The following is a 22,048-nucleotide window of genomic DNA, read 5'->3' on the forward strand; positions in this document are numbered from 1 at the left end:
GTTCTGATTAGACTTTCTCAAGTTTACCCTAAACATGCACACATAAGGTGGACTCAAAACACACATTACAAATAAAAAGAAACTTGTCCATTCTAACCTGAACAAGCTGCAAGCAGCACAATTTAGATCACACTATGGCTCACCAGAGAACTTTCAGAAAACAAATCAGTGTAAACAAAGTGCTTTTATGCTAACTATGCAGCCTTTTTACAGTAGGAACAAAATTACACACTGGAAAGTCTGAATGTTTCTTATCTGCTGTCAAATTCTTTGTTTAAACATTTCTTAGGATTGAACTGTCCGAAACGGAAATCCACTGACACTGCAGGAGGGCCCTCACAGTATGGAGAGTGAGAGACTCTCATGTACAGACCCTATTAAGGGTCCTTGGTGATACCCCTGCAGCTGATCAAACATAACTTATGTTCCAGGCATGATGCCAGATGATCATAAAGGCTGGAGAAGTGAAGAATGGAAGGTTACTTAACTTCAATGGACAGGTGAATGAAAACTACAGATGTACGTATTGCCAGGCGGTGGGAATGCCAGCAGTCCAGCTCCCCATCTGATATTTGTCACACAACTGCTATGTTCACCAGCCATGATTTGTTTTTTTTTACGAATTACCCTCTGGTAACAAAATGTTTACTATCCCTTTAAAAAAGGACACTGAACATTTTAAAGAGATCAGTTTTTGAGATTACGTGTAGTGTAAATTGTATGGCCCAGGATCAAAGTGTATTTTTGAGAAGGAACTTGTGATGGAAAACTACATCAGTGTCGCCATCTCACCTATTCTTGAGTCATCAATCCCCTCTATAATCTCAATCCCTAGATACCATTGAGGATAATGTTACGATCACACTATCAATAGCTAACTCTCACACGTACACATTAGAAAGTTAAGAGGAGTGGTGTCACACTCACTGTGCATGCTTACAGTGTAAATAGATAATAGTTTTGATTCTTACGCCAATTCACATAACTAGCATTTTTCCTGCATGAGAGGTAAAGCTGCACCTCACACACACACAAACACATCCATCCCTAAACTGCTGGGCTTAGAACTGCAGGAAGAATCTATGCATATACCATATATATTCTTTCTACAACACAAATTATACCGTTATATGTTTAGAACCATTAATTTACTATTCCACAATGCTCTCAGTGTACAATGTATCAGTCTGAGAGTTTGGTTGATGGTAGGCATGCTGAGAGATTGATATTATACTCCTATATTTTACTCTCTTTTGCCTTTTCTACTTCTTATATAAATTTTGAAATAAATAATTGTTAAATTGAAATAATTAAAACACAATGGTTTAATACAAATTACATTATATACACAAAGGTATATTAGGTTACATTAATCATGTAACCATGTTTGTTTTTTAGTTAACTGAAAAATGGTAACCCTGCCCAAAATTAAGAGTAGAAGAAGTCCCCTGTATACAGAGGCGTATCTAGTGAAAATAGCGCCTATGGCAAGCACTGAAATTGCGCCCCTGTCCAAACTTCCACACATTAATTAACACTCTTTACTACCCCCTCTCCCTCCCTTGTCACTTTCTAACCCCTTTCTCTCCCCTTTCCTTACTACCCTCTTCCTCTCCCACTTTGTAGTTCTCTCACCTTGAGGTCCAGCGACGAGAGTCTTCTGTCTTCCTGCACTGCTGCAGTGCCTGCTGCTTCACTGCTGAGAGCCGTAATATGACATCATATTTCGGCGCTCAGCAGTGGGCACCAGCAAGCGGCATTTAAACGCTGTCTTTTTTTTTGGATGCGGGGGAGTTGCTAGGCATCAAAAAAAAAAAAAAAGACAGTGTTTAAAAGCCGCTCGCTGGTGCCCGCTGCTTGACTGCTGAGCGCCGAAATATAACGTCATATTACGGCGCTCAGCATGAAATGCCGGCACCGGGACAGAGGTAGAGGGCTCGTGGAGGAGAATCCTCCGCATCAAAAAAAAAAGACGGCGTTTAAAAGCCGCTCACAGGTGCCCCCTTTCAGATGGTGCTTATGGCACGAGCCATAGCTGCCATACCCTAGATACGCCTCTGCCTGTATAACAGAATCCCTGTAAAATAATCTCTGTGGCAAAAAAGCCATCACCTACCTAAAATGGAGTGTGCAGAATTTGAGAGGTCTTCCACAGTTTGGCTTCACCTTGGGGTGGGGTGGGAAGTATTTACAATAAAATAAGTCAACTAGGACCAGGAAAGTATAGGTGAAAGAGGGTTCCAATGTAAATGTTCCAGTGGTATTGTAAATAAATTGTAGTCATGCTGTCTTAAAATTCCATAATAACAACTGTAAGAATGTTACTCTAGGGGTGTAACTGATGCTGGACCGCCATTTTCAGAAAATTATTGGGAGTGCAATTTTCTATTCATTTTCAGGGGTTAAATTGTAGCAGCCATGTGTATTGAATGATTCAACGTCCATGTGTAAATGTTACTTTCCTTTACATCTCTTTACCTCTGATATGTTTTTGACATTGTTGAATGTGTGAAGAGGTTAGTCTAGTGGCATTGCTGTCTGTATAATCCATTGCCTTTGTGTTTTGTGTTAATGATGTTAATCCTTTCCTGTGTTTGTCAGTTTCCCCTTACCTTGTAGGCTATATAAACTATGCCCAGTCCCAATAAAGTGTTCTCTGGCACCATGACTGGTGGAGTTGTGTTGTGACTAGTGGTACAGTTCTGGGAGACCCTGTTTTCACCAGAGAAGCACCTTTAATCCAGAACCAGAGCAGCTACTCATTTTATATTTGGCTTTCGCTACAAGGAAGACAGCGGCGACTTCCCGCTTGATCCCTTGGTTCCTGTTACATGGGGTATTGTCACAATGTATTTCATAACTCATATATGTATGCTTTTATATTTATAATGCACAGAAATAAATCTTACCAATATTCAAAAGTAAAAAACCCACTCAACTGTTTCCCACACCTTTTTTTACTGAGTCAAACATAGGGGAGTTCCCCCACTGCATTAGCAATTTCCACTTCAGCTGGAAGGCTGTTCCACTTATCTATCACCCTCTCAGTACACCTTTTCCTACCATGCAATTCCAATAGTTATTGATCAATCTCAGAGTCCTGTTTAGGAATTTTGGCCCACCCATCTATTCCAAACTGCTTTTGGCTTGTTTCAGGTTCTGCCACAATAGGACTAGGATTGGGCCATTTTTACCATTTTGAAGTAGAATTGCTTGTCTTTTATTTTACTGTCTTCTTGACACAGATTCACTTTAGTTAATGCATGAATAGTCTGATATCCGCCTGCAGAACACTTTGATCCAAAGTAGAAATTATGGTTCCTTCAATGATGACAAGTAGTCCAGATTCTGATGCAGAAAAGCATCCACATTATACTGCCACCACCATGTGTTGGCAGAAGGTTCTTAATGTAGAATGACATATTTGCTTTTCACCAGACATAAGACACCCTATGTCACCCAAATAATTTAACCGGTGACTAATCTGTCTATAGGCAATGAACTTAGTTTCACTCTAATTTTAGATTAGTGATAGGGGAAGAAAAAATGGAATGAAGTGATTTATAAAAGGAGCGGCTTAGGCGCGTATCAAGGTCCATTTTTCACAAGCTGAAGAAAAATACCCTCCCCAATTTTGATTAGGTTATTTGAGTTAACTTGCTGCTGCAGCAGGTTATATATTTGATGGTATGTTTATGGTTTTATATTTAAGACTGGTACGGTGCATGAGCTAACCGTCTTGTCATATGGTGGCTTGTGGTGCGCAAGCCTGAGGGCTAACGCGCAAAATACTCCCTGGGCTTAGGCCTTTGGTGGCCCCAATGTTTCATCAGAACGCTGGGCATTGAGGACCTTTACACCTGTGCCAGCCAAGTGTTTCTATATATTGTGTTTGTGGCAAAATATGTTGATCTTTGGTGGTTTTATTATTTGTAAAGTTACAAGTTATTTGAGTTTGTTTAAATACAGCTAGCGTAAGTAAGACCGGATTGTTTATAAAGGTCTTCAAACACCAAACCCCTAAAATTCCTCTCATTGAGCAGAATTGTACCAGAAGCAATTAGGAATTATCCCTATTATATTGCTCTAGATAAAGATAGAACATTTGGCAAACTTCTGAATTGCATTTCCTTTAGGGTGCTGCTGATATGGATAGGAGGGTAGTAAGGGGTCAGAAGATGTCCATGTTATTCTCTACTTCAGTGTTATTAGACTGACAACTGAATTTATAACCTCTGAATCTTCAACAGATACCTTAAAAATTATGTCAGAATCCATAACAATTTCTATTTCTGCCAGTAGAGTTGTGATATTCTAGCAGGATCTAACATCTAAGCAGAATCTTTGCAAAATGTAATGTCATGGATATTTGTTATTTTCCTGTGTGATATACTTGGAACATCATTGATCATGAAAGGGTTAATGTCTATGTTCGTATACGGCAAGATCTGGTGCATTCTACTAAGCTTACACATGGTTATGGGCTAGAATTACTTAATTGCATATTACTGTGAACTTGCATCTAACTTCCCACTTTCAGAGGGAAGGGGATTACGGTGTTAGAAAAAACTGTTTATGTGTAAATACATGGTATCCCATATTGTGTTACTCTTGTTTTGTTCACAAGCAGAACTGGCTTGCCTACAACAAACATTGCATCACAATGTAATTGCAACATCAGACAGCATGACTATACTCTGAAATTCCTGTTTTTCCAGTAATGTAAAGTGTTTTTTTTTAAGTATAAAGATGTTTTCATATAAACACTAAACTAGCAGTGTAGATGTTGCAATTTAAAGCAAATCATGACATGACATATAATAAACATAAACCTATAAGGACTAAAAAAAAAAATAGGGCGGTTTCCGGAAGAGGGTCTAGTCTAACATGGAGTACAGAGTAAAGAACGGAAAATACCTTAAGCCACAATGGGGTTAATGTCGGGCAGGATCACCACATATGTAACATTGTACCATCCTGGCTGCACCCCCTCCAACAGGTTCTAGGATAACCAGGAATCATAAAAGAAAGACGGGCAGGAGTCAGATAGCTGAGCTTTTTCTGGAGTTCTAGATGATTTAGGCAATGGGATACACCCTTCATCATAGATTCAGCTTCAAACCAAGATTCCAGAGGGAATGTTAGCTGTAATTCTTTCTCCCATGCTTGCATATGAGATAGCTTACTTTTGGAAAATTTGGAGAGCAGCAGAAAGTACCAACAGGAGATTGCCTCTTTAATGTAGGGGGTTGAGAGAAACAGCTTCATAACAGGATGGAGAATACCCGGAGAAGGGGCCATGGGGGAGGTACTAGTGCTGAGGACGTGGCGGATTTGTAGAGATTTGAAAAAATCTCGGTGAGAAATGTTATGGGTCTGAGTGAGGTGGTTTAAAGAGACCAGAGTGGTTCCCTGATATGTCCCCCAAGGTCCGTAGAGTAGGGTGAAGCCAAGTACGAATGGTTAAATCAGAAATAAAGAGTTTCATCGTTTCCAGAGGCGTAAAGGAAAAAACCTAGCCAGGGAAGGGAAGCGCCGCAGACATTTATGCCAAATTGTGAACATGTAGGCGGTCGTGGGAGGTAGATCTCGGAGAGAGGGGTTGCATTTGTGGTCAGTCCAAAGGAGTAGCGGAACCGTGTAGGGTGAGAGGACAGTGTTTTCATGGGTGACCCAGGACGGAATGTTAGCATGTGCATAAAACAGCAGAGTTTGAGATAATATGCAGGCCTCGTGATAAGATTCTATGTGTGGAATTCCCAAGCCACCATTGAGCCTGGAAACGAATCTGGTACGGTTAGCAATCCGAGATTTACCTTTAATTTAAGTGAAATTAATAAAATAAGATTGTATAGAGTGTAACAGTGTGGGAGGAGGTGGTACAGGAACCGTACACATAACATAAAGTAGTTTCGGAAGAGCATTCATTTTAAGGGCGTTAATGCGAACCATCCAAGAAAGTTCAAACTGTCTCCATCGTAAAATATCTAATCTGATTTGTTTCCAAATTGAAACTATATTAAGATCATTAAGAGAGTGGATATTTTTAGGTAATTTGATCCCCAAATATGTGAGGTAGGAGTCTCTCCAGTAAAAATGATACAGTGTAGTGAGATGTGTTACCTGTGCGCGCGTCATGTTAAGGCATAGGGCTTGCGTTTTGGAAATATTGATTTTGTGATATATCAAGTTGATGGATAAGGGCAGGTAACGAAGTCGTGGCCGTAGTGACAGAAGCTTGAATGTCGTCTGCGAACAATCCTAAAGTGCATACCGAGGGGTCAGAGCGGATAGCTGCTGCAAGGGGTTCAAGTGCTAGTGCATAGAGGAGAGGGGACAAGGGGCAACCTTGACGAGTACCGTTCGTGATTTGAATAGGGGAAGAAAGAAAACCTAACATTGAAATGCAGGCGGAAGGGGCAGTATACAAAGCAAAAACAGCTTGAACAAAGAGAGGGGGGAACCCGAATTTGAGTAGAGTTGCCTTTAAAAAGTGCCAATGGAGCCTATCAAAGGCTTTTTCTGCATCAAATTAAACTAATAAGGTAGGGCATTTGCGTTTGGTTGCCTCCCAGATTATATTAATAAATTTGCGCGTGTTGTCCGATGCTTGCCTACCTATAACAAAGCCTACCTGGTCAGGAGGGGAGTAGGGAGGGGAGAAGAGAAGCTAGCCTATTTGCAAGTATCTTGGCATATATTTTAACATCATTATTGAAATGGGCCTGTAATTAAAACAATTGTCAGTAGGCTTCCCGGGTTTGGGCAGAGTAATTACATGGGCATGGAGGTTTTCAGATGGGGTAAGGCCTGAGGCCATATAAGAACGGAAAAGGGATAGCAAAAAGGACCTAATATGGCAGAAAAGTTTGATAATATGAAGAAGTGTACCCATCCTGGCCAGGCGCAGAATTTTTCTTCAGTTGGGCCACTACTCTCTCAATTTCCCTCAATTCTATACAGGCGCTGATTCTGTCTATCACTTCAGGGGGAATGGTAGGTAGGTGAATGGAAAAAAGTTAAGCATCAATATCAGTAGGAGAGGGATGGTGGAACGAGGCATCAGAGCAGAGATTATAAAGTGTAGTGTAAAAATCAGCAAAGACCTCTACCATCGCTGAGGGGTTAGAGACCGGGTGCCCCTTCCGGTTACGGATATGAGATGGTCTAGAGGTAACTACTGTGTTTTCGCAGCTTCCGAGCTAAAAGGGTATCTGCTTTATTACCTTTGGCATAAAAATGCTGCTTTAATTTAGTCAATATGTAAGATGTGCGTTGGTGATCATGTTCAGCAAGTTGAAGTCGGGTATTTTTGATTTCCTTTAAGAGAGAGTCTGTGGTGTTCAGTTTATTGAGAGTCTCTAGGTCATAGAGCTTAAATAGTAAGGTGTCACGAGAGAGGGTGTAATGTTTCTTAACATGAGCCGCCAAGCTTATTAGGCGGCCGCGAATAACAGCCTTGTGTGCAATCTACAGAGTTTCAATGGGGATGTCAGGCGAGTAATTGTCATGGAAATAATGTGAAAGGTCAGATTGGATATGTGCTTTATGTGTTGTAGATTGCAAGAGAGTGTCATTAAGTCGCCATGTTCCTCTACCCGAAGTTGGGTAATAAATTTTAACAGATAACAGGACCGGAGCATGGTCAGACCAAGAAATTACACCAATCTGGCAAGAAACCAATTTCTGAAGAGATAGTTTATCTAAAAATATATAATCTATTCGGGAGTACGATTTATGTGGGGAAGAAAATAAAGTGTAATCTTTTTCTAACGGATGAAGAACCCTCCAGGAGTCAAAGAGTTGGTGAGAATGGAGCAAAGTCGTTAAATCTGTACACAGTTTAAGGACATGTTTAGTATGCAAGGTCGAGCGCATTGTTGAAGTGTCAAGGGATGGGCATAGTGGAGCGTTGAGGTCGCCACAGAGAATGAGTTGGCCTTTTTTAATGCGGTCTAATTTTTCCAAAAAGGAGCGGAAAAAATGTGTTTGCCCAGTGTGCGGAGTGTAGAAGGAGGCTATAATGTAGACCACAGAATTGATTGTACAAATGAGGATGCGGTATCGGCCCTGCGGGTCCACAAGTTTATAGCATAAAACTAGGTGTTTAGAGAGTAAAATGGATTTGGGTTTCCTGAATGCAAATGATGTCGGCCTTAGTGGATTTGGCTTCCTCCCACAAGAGTTTGTGTTTATGGGGAGAGTTGAGTCCCTTAACATTCAGGGAAAGTATATTGAGGTGAGCCATTTAACCCCTTCGTGACAAAGGCTGATTTTACTTTTTGTACCCTTCGTGACAATGGCCGTTTTAACATTTCTGCGCTGCTCGTGTTTAGCTGTAATTTTCTTCTTTCCCGTTTACTGAACCCACACACATTAGATATTGTTTTTTTCAGGACAAGAAGGGCTTTCTTTAGATGACATTGTTTTGATTGTATCATATTATTTAATATTAAAAAAAGTATAAAATATGGTGAAACATTTAGAAAAAAATGACTGTTTCTAACTTTTAGTTGAAAAATCTTTTACTCATCTATAAAAGGTAATAAAAAAACCTGCTAAATAGATTCTACTATTTGTCCTGAGTTTAGAAATGCCCAATGTTTTTATGTTTTTTTTCTTTTTTCTGCACGTTATGGAGCAATAAGTACAGGTAGCGTTTTGCTATTTCAAAGCCATTTTTTCCAAATCTGGTAATTCTTCCCCCCATGTGCCATTTCGGGTATCTTTGAACCCGGCCAATGCAATTTACCCCATCAAGTCATATATTTTTGAAAACTAGACAGCCCAGGGTATTCCAAATGCTAGTATTTTAACCCAAGCACTTATTCTACCATCAGCCTTTGTCAAACTTTATGGTAGTAATTTTTTTGCATTTGTTTTTTCACACACATTTTACTTCAGGTATGAATAAACAGGTTCTGGTATATGTCACTATCATAAAACACCCCAATATGTGTTTAGCAACATCTCCTGAGTACAGTGATACCTCACATGAATGATTTTGCCTGGCTGTTTGGGGGCAAAAGGGCCACATTTGGGGCATGCACATTTTTCAATGTTGAACTTTGGCATTTGGGGATCCACTGCCCATGCCCTATTTCGTACATCTTTGAGCCGGGCCATTTCAGTATGGCCAATAAAGCCATATATTTTTGAAAACTAGACACCCCAGGGTATTTCAAATGCTAGTATTTTGACTCTTTCCATGCACACATTTTACCACCAGCATTTTTTCTAAGTTTGCAGTAGTATTTTTGTGTGTATTTTTCCCACACAAAACTTTATGTATGAATTTACAGCTCCTGGTATATGTCGCTGTCACACGCTGTCATAAAACATGATATGTGTTCAGCAACATCTCCTGAGTACAGTGATACCCCACATGCATGGGTTTGTAATTTTTGGGGGGAACTAAAAGGCCACATTTGGTACGTGTGCATTTTTCTAATTGGAAATTAGATGTGTGGCCATCCTTCCCCCGTGTTAATTGGGACCTTGTTGAACCTGGCCAATTCAATTTACCCCATCAAATCATACATTTTTTAAAAGTAGACACCCCATGGGCATTTAATATGCCAGTATTTTAACTCTTTCCATGCGAGAATTGTTTTAAGCTAATATGCTAATTTTAGGACTTGCTCACAAAAATATATTTTTTATATATATATTTTTTTTTTTGCCTTTTTTTAAAAAAAAAATTTAACATTTTTTTTCAACTTGAAGGTTCCCCTGATAGTGACATCAGTGGGAAATTATTTTTACATTTTACTGTTTTTTTACTATTTTTTTCTAATTATTATTAATTTTATTTTATTTTTAATTTATTTTTACTAATCACACTGTGATTAGAAAGCTGAACTCCATTGACTTGCATGGTTGAATGCAGTACCTGTATTCAACCTGCAAGTGGAGCCAGAGTTCTCTAGAGGGTCTGGAGACCATCTAGCGAACTTTTTCGTCTTTATTGTTTTTTTTCCCCGGGCCGCCGCCATCTTGCTGATGGCGAAGATCACCGGCAGCTGCGGCTGTGACCGCTCTCCGGAGCGGTCACAGTCCATCCCAAGGTAAGTGTTTGGTGTCGCTGGATGCCTCCTGATCGAGGCATTCCAGAGACACCATTTAAGTTTTAACGCTTTTAAAACGGGCGTCCGCCGCCATACAAAGTATGGCGGATGTTGACGCCCCGGGGAGGGGCCAGAGATGGCCCCTTTGTGCCGATCATGGCGTTGCTGAATGCCTCGAGGTCGAGGCATTACAGCAACGCCGTTTCAGTGCAGAAAGCGAAAATAGATCGCTTTCTGCACCCGTTTAAAGACGTGCCGGTCCTGGCACGTCATTTGTCGTAAACGACTTGAATTTCGGTGACGTGCCCGGACCGGCAATTGTCATCAAGGGGTTAAACGGGAGAGGAAATTACTAATGCATGGAGCCAAACAGAGTAGAAATCGCATACCTGCGGGGAGACAGCCCCACACAGAGTGAGTATCAATAAAGGGCAGCCGCACCCGACTAGTTGGAGGGACATGCCGTAAATCAAAACAACAAAAAGAAAATCAAAAAACAAAAAAACAACAACTGTTAAACCAGGTGGCGTCGATGTGCTAAAATTATAGATAGCACACAGCGGGGTAACGTGGAGAGCTCGAGTGGAGCAGTAAACGCCCTGGGAGAGCGCCCGCCGTGTGCGGGGATGTAGGTGGTTGGTCGGCAGTGAGGCCCCAGGTCTGGAGTAGAGCTATTCCTTCATCAGGCGTGGAAATAGTAGATGTGGAGCCATCCTTTGAGACATAGAGACGTACAGGGTAAGCCCAGAGGTAAGGTATTTGATGCGATCGGAGCAAATAGACGTCTGCGTTGCAGGGTGAGTTGAGAGAGGTCGGTGAGGAGCATCACATCCAGAAAACGTGGAGGTAAGTCTGGCTTGCGACGCGCCGCTTGCATAATCTTTTCCTTAACGTCAAAATAGTGGACTCTGGTAAGCACATCTCTGGGGAGGTTAGATCGGAGTGATTGTGGTCTGGAGACCCTGTGTAGGCGATCCAATCAGATCTCCGGTATATTGTCGACAGCCAAAAGGGTCTTGAATAAGTGTTGGACAAAGTCTGGTAGATCTGCCTGGGAAATTTCCTCGGGGATTCCTCGGAGGCGAATGTTGTTTCGACGGGACCAATCCTCCAGGTCCATTAGTTTGGTGCGTAGAAGATCTAATTCCGTATGAATAGCAGTGTTTTCATCTGTGAGGGTGTTATGTGCGTCTGTGAAGTCGTCCATTCGCCGTTCCAGGTGATCAGTGCGTTCCCCTAGGGCGTCGATATCCTGACGGAGAGAGGTGACAACATCCTGCAGGTCTTGTTTCAGCTGCATCCTCATCTCCTGGAGAAGGGATTTCATCATGCGTGAGGTAAGTTGTTGGTCGGTTTGGTCCTCTGCGGAGAGGGTGGGCGCGGAGATGGAGGATCCGATCGCAGTACAGAAGATAGACCGGCTGAGGCGTCTGAATCGTCGTCAGGAACATGTGGTAGGCCCGAGAGCTGAGGTGGAAATTTTTTCGGTTCAAAATAGCCAGGCATCGTGGAGGATTTACGTGACCGAGAGCTTAGCCATCAAACACAGAGCGCGTAAGGAGAAAAAATAGTGAGATCATCACCACGGATTGATGCGGATGGCGTGCGAAAAAGCTCTGGATCAGCAGAGCACTCCCTCCCGGCTTACGATCAGGTCGCCATGCAGGCCACGCCCCGCCTTTAAATTGTATTTTTAATATAATTCCTGACATTTTTATACATACATCGTAATATGCTACCAGTTCCAAGAGGAATTCCAACCTCCTTAGCGCTCCCACCATTATTATTTTATTGACATCTATCTACAAATGGAGAAAACTTGGAACAGTGGTGGTCCTGGAGTGGCCGGCCTACCAAAACTCCATCAAGAGCACATTGAGGAATCCAGGAGGTCACAAAAGAAAATGACTAATATGTAAAGAACTGCAGGCCTCATATGCCTCAAAACTTCAATGTTTGTGCAATTAAACTCTTCAATGCTTCAAAATTCCCATGTGCAGTTAACCAAATCAAGGCTAGAATAAAAATATTCAGTAGACTTACCAATTCGGATTCGTGCAAACTTTATTTTTAAAGAAACTTACCAATTTCGTTTGTTCGCATGAATCTCCAATGAGGAGGAGGGTCCCCAATGAAACAAATGAAAACAAATGGCAAAATCTCTGAAATTTAAATTAGTTTGCCACGTTTTGGTGACATTACAATCTGTTTTGGTTCCATTACGACCTGTTTTGACCATCTTTGATGAGGTAGAGTAGGAAGGGACTGTGTAGGAGGGTAAATGATTGATAGGTAGAAGTAGCCAAAAAATCATGGGTTGGGGTCTCATTGATCGTTATGGCTGTGTTTGATGTGTCCAACAGCCTATGGGTTTTTTTTACTTACTTTTTTTTAAACTCAGGTCAATCAGCATTTACAAGGGAAAGAGACCAGGATTAGATATTGCTAAATTTTAATTAGTCTCTGGTGAGAGCTGGAGTGTGAGACAGTCAGTGAGAGTAACAGCGTAGAGACTTAGATTGAGATTTATCTAAATTCATTATTGATATACAGGGACTGACGCAGATGTTTTTTTCTCTTTTTTGTAATCATTTATTTTAGAGCTTTTTTCCAAAAAAATAATTTTAGGCGAACAACACAAAACAAGAAATCATTAATGAATATTAGTGGCAAAATTAGACATTTTACTGTGTGCATGTGCAAAGTGTGTTTATTTTCTACAAATACTGATCCTAAGTAGAGTTTAAGACAGTTGCACATTTACGCTACACAGAAAGAGTTTTTCCAGTTTTTGTGGGTTGGGCAGAGATGGTGGCAAGTGTGTATGATCAAGCAGTCAGGTGACCCTGGTATGCAAGTTCCAAGTAGGGTGAAGCCTTCTTTCTCAGAATCAGAACTACCACAAGCGGCACACAGCAGCAATAACAGGCGTCATGGCTCTAGAAGTTCTACTGTCATGACCACCCCACCTACCAAAGTACAAACAAATATGGTCATTGGCACTGTTGATGATGACTGGTATTTAGATGATGAGCCAGGGAAAGAAGTCAAGTGACACATCTTCCAGTGGTTGTTCTGTTAGATGTGGGTTTGCCTTGCACAGTACACATACTCCGTCTGGTGGTAAGGACAGCTATTCCAACTGATAGGCAGTGAAAGATGTCACAATTGATTGAAAAGTGCCATATGATTGCCAGGCACTTTCACTGCAGCATGAAGACAGACAGCAGCTAAGGAGCAAGAGGTGGGTCTATCCCATCACTGTCTACTTCAGGACAACCTTGAAGAATTGCCTCTACCTCTTACTACTAAGTTACTGAGGCCAGAAAGCTGTTATCTGGCCAGGCTTCTCCTTAGTGGTGCAGCAGTTGCTTTCATGCCCACCCTCCATTATCCAAAGTGAGAGGGTTTTCTCTAGGAAAGACAACATACTCAACCCATAGCTCTCCCTGCACAAAGTGGAGCAAATGGCTTCCTTGAAATCTGCCCAAATTAGGTTACCCAGCACTGAATATTCAAAGTGTGTAAGGTTCTAGTGCTACTGCCCTTACACTGGGGGATACATGTTTCAAATATTGGGGAAATTTACCAAATGGCTGGATGCCAGTGCCTGCCCAGGCCCAGTGCCATACTGATGCTGCTCCTCTGTCTCCGTCATTTAGCTACAGGATCCTTTTTTTTCAGATATTGGGGAAATTCATTCCTGCACCAAGTGGCTGGAGGTACCTGTCTACCAGTGCCTGCCAGGCCTAATCTGGTTCCACTGAAAGCAGCACATTTTTAGAGGGAAAGTGGGAGGGGAGTGGGGTGTGGCATAATGATGCTCTCGTGACCAAGAGTTTCTCTGTGGTTATCTGTAGAAGCGGTCAGATGAGAGGTCATAGTATGAAAAGAAAATTTAGTTTGTGTGTATGGTTGAATGTGGTGTATGCCTGAGGTGTCTCAATTCAATTGAGTTGCCATCAGTATTTTTTTGTCAGCTTGTTCAGTAGAAGAAAGTGTCATATTAAGAGGCTTTGGGTACTATGAAGGATGTGGCGTATTCAGTGCAAAAGTATTAAAATTATTATGGGGCTTCAATTTTGGCAGCCCTACCTGTGTTCCAGTACAGATCGACCCAGCCTCAATTTTCTAATAGGCAACATTTGTGACCCCCGTGTATCGTAAGAGTAGAAAAAAATTGAATAAATAATAACAGTTTTGTTTTAATGTTGGACATTTTTTGAAAATACAGTCAGTAATACACAAACAATGAAAAAAATAAGTAATGTGTTTAGATTACAGATAATGAATACATTATGGACTAATCACAGTTTTAAAAAACATAAATAAACACAATTTGATATAACACAGTGGGTTCTTACAAAATGCAGACATACAGCAGTATTTTGTAACATTACGCCAAGTACTTAACTCCCACTTGCAATAAATGGCTATGAAACTTTATAGGAATATGAACAGTATTCTTTTGTCTAGGAGAGTTGAAAATTTCCCTTGACTAATGAAATGTATTATAAAACCAAGTAAGCCTTATCTGGGGACGTTCACTTTGCATAATGTTCAGTAAATATGGGGGTAGTTATTTTTATTAATTACAGAACTCTGTATTGAGCAGGGCCAACTCAACCTTCTTGCAGCAGAATGTCACTAAGTTGGCTTATCATAATGTATAGTAAATTCAGAAAGTCAAAGTTTCCTTCAAACTCACTGGTTAATGACTACACACCATTGTGTTCTATTTAATTAAGAATACCATATCAAAACTACAATAAAACAAGAGCCTGTTGTTAATTTAGCATATCAGCCAAATCTGTCAAATACCATATGAATGCTATCAATTAGTCAAATGTATGTATTATTTTAAATGTGACAGTCTCCCAAAAGGTGTTAAATAGTAAATAATTTATTGACCCATACTTCCTACAAAACCTTGCTGGGACACTTCTTTTTGATAGTTTCTAATTGTTCATCTTTGAAAAGTAGTTTTTTTGTAATTATTTTAATATTCCACAAATTCACCAGTTTCTTCATCTGCACGAATCCTGTCTTTCCCTTTACATGATACTCTCAAAGAGCTGTAAAGACCTCATAATATTGTCATCCTGTAGGAAAGAAAAACAGTACTTTAAACAAGCATGTGGAGACATACAGATTCTAAATAGTAAGTTTACAAATTGAGAAAAGTTGATATTAGAGTTCCAGCTTTCCAGATGGTTTAGGTTTCTTACTTTTTCATAAAAAACTGTAGAAATATTATCTGTACCAAGCTGACACCCTCCATTTCTAATATAGTTGCTGTATTCAATGCACTTACAACAAAGTATCAGGGCTCTACCTGATGTTATCCTTCAAAAAACATTAAACCGCTTAAAACAATACATTGCAAAAAGGCCACATGGGTGCTGTGACTAACACATTAATACAGACCCTGCTGGTTATATCCTCTCCTTCAGTGATCTTCTGGTGGACTTCAGCAGTGATGTCTACCGGAAGGGGTGCCCGATCATGCGACTGGGCATTCCTTTTTTTAATGGAGTACTGGCGCAGGCACAGAATGCTGTTACAAGCGATCAGTCAGCAGGGGGGAGTCCAGGGTGTCAAAAGACAGCCTCATCTCCCATGTGGCGGCAGGAAGGAAAGAAAATCAGAATGTACTGGTACGTCCTAATGGGGTTTTAAGAACACTTTTTGGAATTCAACTGCCAATCCTTATCTATACTGCTATCATTAGATGAGCTAAGTTTCAATAGTGTTGCATTAGTATACATTTTACTTGCAGAAAAAAATAAATACCTCTTGGCATGATTCAATGAATTCTTCCAGAGTTACAACACCATCTTTATTTTTGTCCATTTTCTGCAAGATAAAATTTTAGTGTTATATATTAATATATATTAATGCTATGTATACAAACAATTTTCATATTACTTAAATTCCTTATTAAATACATGTATATATAAATACATAAATAGAGGTATATTTATATATAGATATATACATATATTGTTTTACTAACCCTTACATTTTAAAAGATCACTTCAATGCCTCTGAAGAAAGCATAGCTGTAAGTTTCTTGCACATGCTCAGTAGAACTGTCATTCTTGTCAAAGGGAGCTGAGCTCCCACTGAAATCAAGGTTAGTAACTGAAGCCAATCACCATACTTGGGAACTCCATGGGTTTCACCTAGAGCCTACCTGTAAACTCTAGGGTTGTGAGATGAAGTTTTTGAGTTGGAATATAAGTTCCAATTCAAACTTTAAAGCTGCATCCAACTGACAGGCTGATAGATTTGTAAGTTGCCTGCTTTTTTAGCTGGCATAAAAGTTGCATCTCCTGCATCCAACTTACTAAAGTCGGCTTTAATGAATGACTTTACCTGCTCAAACACTAGTATAACTTGCAAGCACGTGGACTTTAATGTTTAGACCTGAATTTAAGGCTAAGCAAGCTTAAGCCAGGTAGTGAAACTTTCTTTTCCATTTTAATGATAATATCAAATTAACTCTAAGCATGACAGGCTCTTTAAAACCAGGCCACTCATGACATATTTGTCACAAAGATTTGTAGAGGTCTGTACCTCCAAACATTTGGATGGATGGGTCCCTTGTATGATTGAAGAGAAGGCTGTTGTTAAATCAGTACATTTACTCCGAACAACACAGGTACAGGGTTATTTGAAAGTGGCATGGGTTATACATATTCCTTTGGTATTTATGAAGGAAATGTCAGCCACTTTGATCCACCATTCTGCTTAGACTCTGTCTGCACTAGTGGAAACATGGGAGCTTCTCCTCTTCTTGTTAGACTAATGTTAGAACATTTATGTGCACAACTAATACAAAAGTTTACATTTATGAAAATAATATTTTTAGAGACTTGTGTTTGGGGATGCAAATTCCATAACAGTTTCCCATAGTGATTCCAGTTCCCAAGGCAAAAAGAAGGCATCAGCTTTGAGAATTTGCAAATGAAATACAGAAACAAGAAAGATGTTTTATTTTGCCTACATGCATAAAAAAACCACCAGGCCAGTTACTGTTAGAGGGCATTGTCACACCAACCGGTGTAGTACGTACATGGACTGGCTACCCGGTAGAGATGGCACAGCCAATTTCAGTATGTGAGGGGTTAATTCGATTGTATAGGCATATGGCGCCAAAAGGTCTTTTTAGATAAATTGGTCTTTTGAAGCTGGGACTCCAACCAAGGCCCTCTGCAAGGTGTGAAATTTCACGGGGAGGCGGTGCCTTTAAGTCTGCTAGCCGAGTCATTCACCATATGCCTGTATCCCCTCATATATAATGGATTCTTTGATATGCTAAGTGACCACTAGCAGTCAGGAAAACCATTTTATATCCAGGTCATATCCAACACATATCAATAATAACTCATATATTCATTATCATACCTCCTTGTGTGCATACCTAGAACGGGGAAAGCGCACCCTACAAAAAGAGTACAAACATGGTGGCGCCACTTAACCAGTTTGGAAGGAATTGTGAAGTCTATGATGTTTAGTCATAAGTAGCAAGTGTGACATATCTATGGACTTCACAATTTACAGGAAATTCATAAATGCACGAATTATGGCTGTGGCGAGCACAGGAGGGACGGTAAAATGAAAATAAGTTATTTGGACTGATATGTTTCCACCACACAAGGGGGAGGTCACTTATGGTACCCCTTCCCCTCCGCTTATACCACCTCTGGGCCGGCTTGGAAACTCGAGATGAACTGGGAAAGGGTATAAAATTAAGGAGAGAAGATTGGTCAGTGTGCTTACTAGGGGCCAAGATCTAATTTTGAGTAAGTCGCCATCTTTCCTTGCCGGAGCCCTACAGACAGAAAAACTGTTACTTGACCATTCAGTGAGTAGTTAGGTTTTCTGTAATTTTCTCCTTTTTATTTTATCTGTTGGTGTAAATAATCTGTTTATCATCTTTTTTGTATGCACTGTGATTTTTTTGTTCATAATAAATATTCCTTTATTAAGTTCTGCCTTTGTCTGGTAAAGACTCACGTCACCTGAAGAGACTGTTTTATTGGTAATTTTAAATCACATAATTTTTGTGTTAAAATATACTGTGTGGGTTTTTTTAGTCTGATTCGTTTGGGGTACCAAGGCACCCCATTTCTAAATTGTCTTGGTGGTGGCAGCGTTATTTTGATATTTGTTATATCATTATAGTTAATTGCGGGTGGTATTAAGGGTGGATATTTGTATTTTTATCACTATTTTCGGTCTAGGGCAGACAGATAGTGAATTTTAACCCTTTTACCACCAGAACCAAGTCACGCGCACGCTTGGAGTAGAGTGCGTTCGTGACAGGCATAACTTCAACTCAAGCACATTATAGGCTATATCAAATACAACAGTGGCATGGTTTGTGTAGATCTTGCTGATCAGTTCCAAAAGTCATATCTGGTTCATAGGAAGTCTATATATATATAGTCTAAGAAAGTTGCAGTTTTCAGTGTCTATATTCTATATAAGCAGTTCGATACAATAATATTTTTGCAATACCTGCTGCAAGTGATATCACACATTTTATCACACATTTGCATGGGAGTTTTATATTTGTAATTATTTTTTTACTTTATTGGGCACTGTGAGAAGGGACATTTTTAAATGTGGGGGACACCTGTGACATCAAAGTTACTGATCCCTGAATGTTGGCCAGGTTGAGACATTTATTTTTCCACGCATGGTGGACACGTAATGCAGTCTCTCTTTTTATCACTAGTTGCCATGGTTGCAGGCAGCCATACTAAGCTACTTGCTCCAAGGGCAGATCATATTTTTTTTTTACTAACACTGTAGCTGTATTCTCAGATAGAACCCATTACATAAGCATACAAGACATCAGTTGCATTAGGTAAGAAACATCACATATGTAGCTGGCCCTCTAAGGCATAAGCAATAACAATCAATAACTTAACAATAAGGTAGCAATAAATGAATGTGGAGGAATAATCATGTAGATCCTGAGAAAAAATTATGAATATGCACTCCTATGGTTTACCAATGAGATTGGTTTCCAATAAATATAATATAATTGTATATTTTCAATGTATTAGGAAACATTTGTCGCAATTATGTTGTAAAATTACAACAGGCAGCATATATAGCTTGTTTATACATATACCTGAAAAAAAAGGTCCACATGCTGCTTCGGTGCATCATCTTTTAAAACTGGATATGTATACTTCCCCATCATATCATATATGGCTTTGACTATATCCATCATTTCCTGCAAAATAAAAATGAGCAAAGATGGAAAAACATGTCGTCATAAGTCCATGTCTTATTTGCTTTTTTGGATGAGGAACAATATCAGGTATTTATGTATTATACCCCACATGTTATCACAGAAGAAGTCAAAATTAAGATACAATTAGACACTTGGACTTAATTAGCACACAGACTCAGAATTTAGCAGCATATGATTTTATACTTCACTATTAGCCAAGATTATTTTTATCCCCACCATGACTAGATCCTTTCAGTGGCAACACTGTGTTGCATGAGCCTACATCCCCCTGGGGGTTTGTTGCCATTATGTATGTTTATTTTTATGTGGTAAACAATAACAAATGTACTTTACAGTTAACATTATATTAAAATGGTGAGATAGCAAAAGGGCCTGTGAGAGTCAGAGGGCCTGTCTGCCAGTAGTGTATCCAGCAGTGCCCTCCAGATGCAGACTATACTGCCCTTCGATGGAGGAGCAGGGTCAGTTAGGTAGATCATAGATCTCTCTCTAACTGGCCTAAAACGAAGGGAGCGGAAGATTCATACAGACCTCCATATCCTTGCGATGTGCGCCGGCTACTGATATTGAGTGCCAGAATATGATGCCACTCAGCACTGAAGCCACACCCATCAACTGAAAGGTAGAACAAGAAGAGGAGGAGAGAGCAGGGGGAGGGAGACATGGGAGAAGAAGAAGAGGCTCTGCAGTAAAGGAGACAGAGGTGAGAGTGTGAGAAAGCATGAGTAAATGTGTTGTGATGGAAGGTATGTTGTACCACCCTTGCCAACCGGCTCAGTATCAAGTAATTGGAATTATGCTTTTCCATCATCAGTGTCTAACTCAGTATATAGTAATGGGAGTTATACTGTACTACTGTCTGGCTCAGTATATAGTGATGGGAGTTATGGTGCACCACAACCAGTGCCTTGCTCTGTATAAAGTGATGGTAGTTAAGCTGTACCACTGTCTATGTCTGGCTTAGTATATACCAAAATCAGGAATCTGCACTCACTCCCCACAGGAACTCAGGTGCTTAGCTGTGCCAGGAAGGGCCAGCTCCCCAATAAATCACCTGCACTATTTTATCAGAGATAATGCTCTTGCGCATGCATGGAATGAGCATGCGCAGAACATCACCACGCTTTAGTGCTGACAAATGTTTGCCTTTTTTCTTACTTTAATCAGCATATTTGCTTTTGCCGATTTGGTTGTTTGGTTTGATTTAATTCACACTTTTTTTGGAGTATTAATACTGATTGTGTTTACATGGAACTGCACTAGTTAAATCTCTGTAGGTGTCTATTACAGACACTGATTGCACATACTTGATGTATTCTCTTTGGTTATTTAATACATATGGATCTTAATATACTTCTTTATTTGTCACTGGTTTCTTTTAACATCTGCAAGTATCATTTATTTATTATGCGATGTATACTTTTGAATATTTACTTATGTTAATACATGATTATCAATTATATTACACATGGTGTTAGATCAGATCGGTCTTTTGATTGGCTATCCATTTATTGATGTGTGCTATTTAAACTTTTACTTTTTACTTGTGTGGTCAACTTGATAAAGACCTCATCGTGAGGTCGAAACGTTGTTGGTCGTCTCTTCCAATAAATCTGCCTGATGGAACCCATGAGTGCCTGGAGCCTTTTTCTATTTTGGCTTAGTATATAGTGATGAGAGTTATGCTGTACCACTGTCAATGTTTGGCTCAGTATATAGTGATGGGAGTTAAGGTGTACCACAATCAGTGTCTGACTCCAGTATATAGTGGTTGGAGTTAAGGTGTACCATAATCAGCGCCTGACTCAGTATATAGTGGTTGAAGTTTTGATGTACCACTGTCTGTATTTGGCCCAGTGTATAGTGATGTGAGTTATGCTGTACCGTTGTCTGTTTATGGCTCAGTATATAGTGATGGGAGTTGTGCTGTTCCGCCTTCAATGTCTGGCTCAGTATATGGTGATGAGAGTTATGGTGCACCACAATCAGTGCCTTGCTCTATATAAAGTGATGGAAGTTAAGCTGTGCCACCGTTTATGTCTGGCTCAGTATATAGTGATGAGAGTTATGCTGTACCACTGTCAATGTTTGGCTCAGTATATAGTGATGGGAGTAATGCTGTCCAGCTATCAGTGTCTCGCTCGGTATATAGTAAACATGAATATAGCTTTGATAAAATCATTGATCAATTTGCAGAAATGGGGGTTCCAAGGCAGAGGATGTAAATCCATTTATCTTTGCAGAATAGACTGTGTGGTCACTTTGGACCTGTTTTTTGTTATTATAGAAAGCAGTATAAAAATACATTTTTAATTTTAAAGTGTGTGTCAGGGGTGTCAGATATTGCACCTACCTGGGTGCCAAATACTCTAGGTATGCCCAGTGCAGGGGTGTTTTTTCCTTTAAATACAGTTTCATCCAGGACAGTGAACCATCCTAACACTATTACACTGCCCTCGTGGCTTACTTTTATTAAAGTCCCACTCCCACCAATTAAGTGGACTTCCCGGAGTCTTTGGTGCTCAAGGAAGTTGAAACTTCGATGTGCATAAAAACGTTCATATTAATAATAGCTGGTGAATTCATTCTTGGTAAAACATTCTTATTTGAGAAAACCTACTTTGTGTCAAAAATTTTCAGTGAACTTTTGTACTACCTTGTTTTAGTTCCTGTTTACAGCGATAGTAAATATATTTACTTTTATATT

General features: G+C 40.0%; 1 protein-coding gene across 2 annotated transcripts in view; it reads right to left on the bottom strand.

Moving 5' to 3' along the window:
• Window positions 1-15,121: 15,121 nt before the first annotated feature.
• Window positions 15,122-22,048, bottom strand: part of LOC149297871 (A-type potassium channel modulatory protein KCNIP1-like) — an 86,248-nt gene continuing 79,321 nt past the window's right edge. For both annotated transcript variants that reach the window (XM_089488015.1, XM_089488017.1), the window contains exons 6-8: window positions 19,216-19,320; window positions 15,861-15,923; window positions 15,122-15,169 (exon numbers count right to left, since the gene is read on the bottom strand). In XM_089488015.1, coding sequence (XP_089344141.1) covers window positions 15,122-15,169; window positions 15,861-15,923; window positions 19,216-19,320 — 216 coding nt within the window. The remainder of the gene's footprint in view (window positions 15,170-15,860; window positions 15,924-19,215; window positions 19,321-22,048) is intronic.

This window comes from Sceloporus occidentalis, unplaced genomic scaffold (assembly GCF_023333645.1).
Source record: "Sceloporus occidentalis isolate IW3139 unplaced genomic scaffold, rSceOcc1.0.p SCAF_36, whole genome shotgun sequence".
Classification (NCBI taxonomy): domain Eukaryota; kingdom Metazoa; phylum Chordata; class Lepidosauria; order Squamata; family Phrynosomatidae; genus Sceloporus; species Sceloporus occidentalis.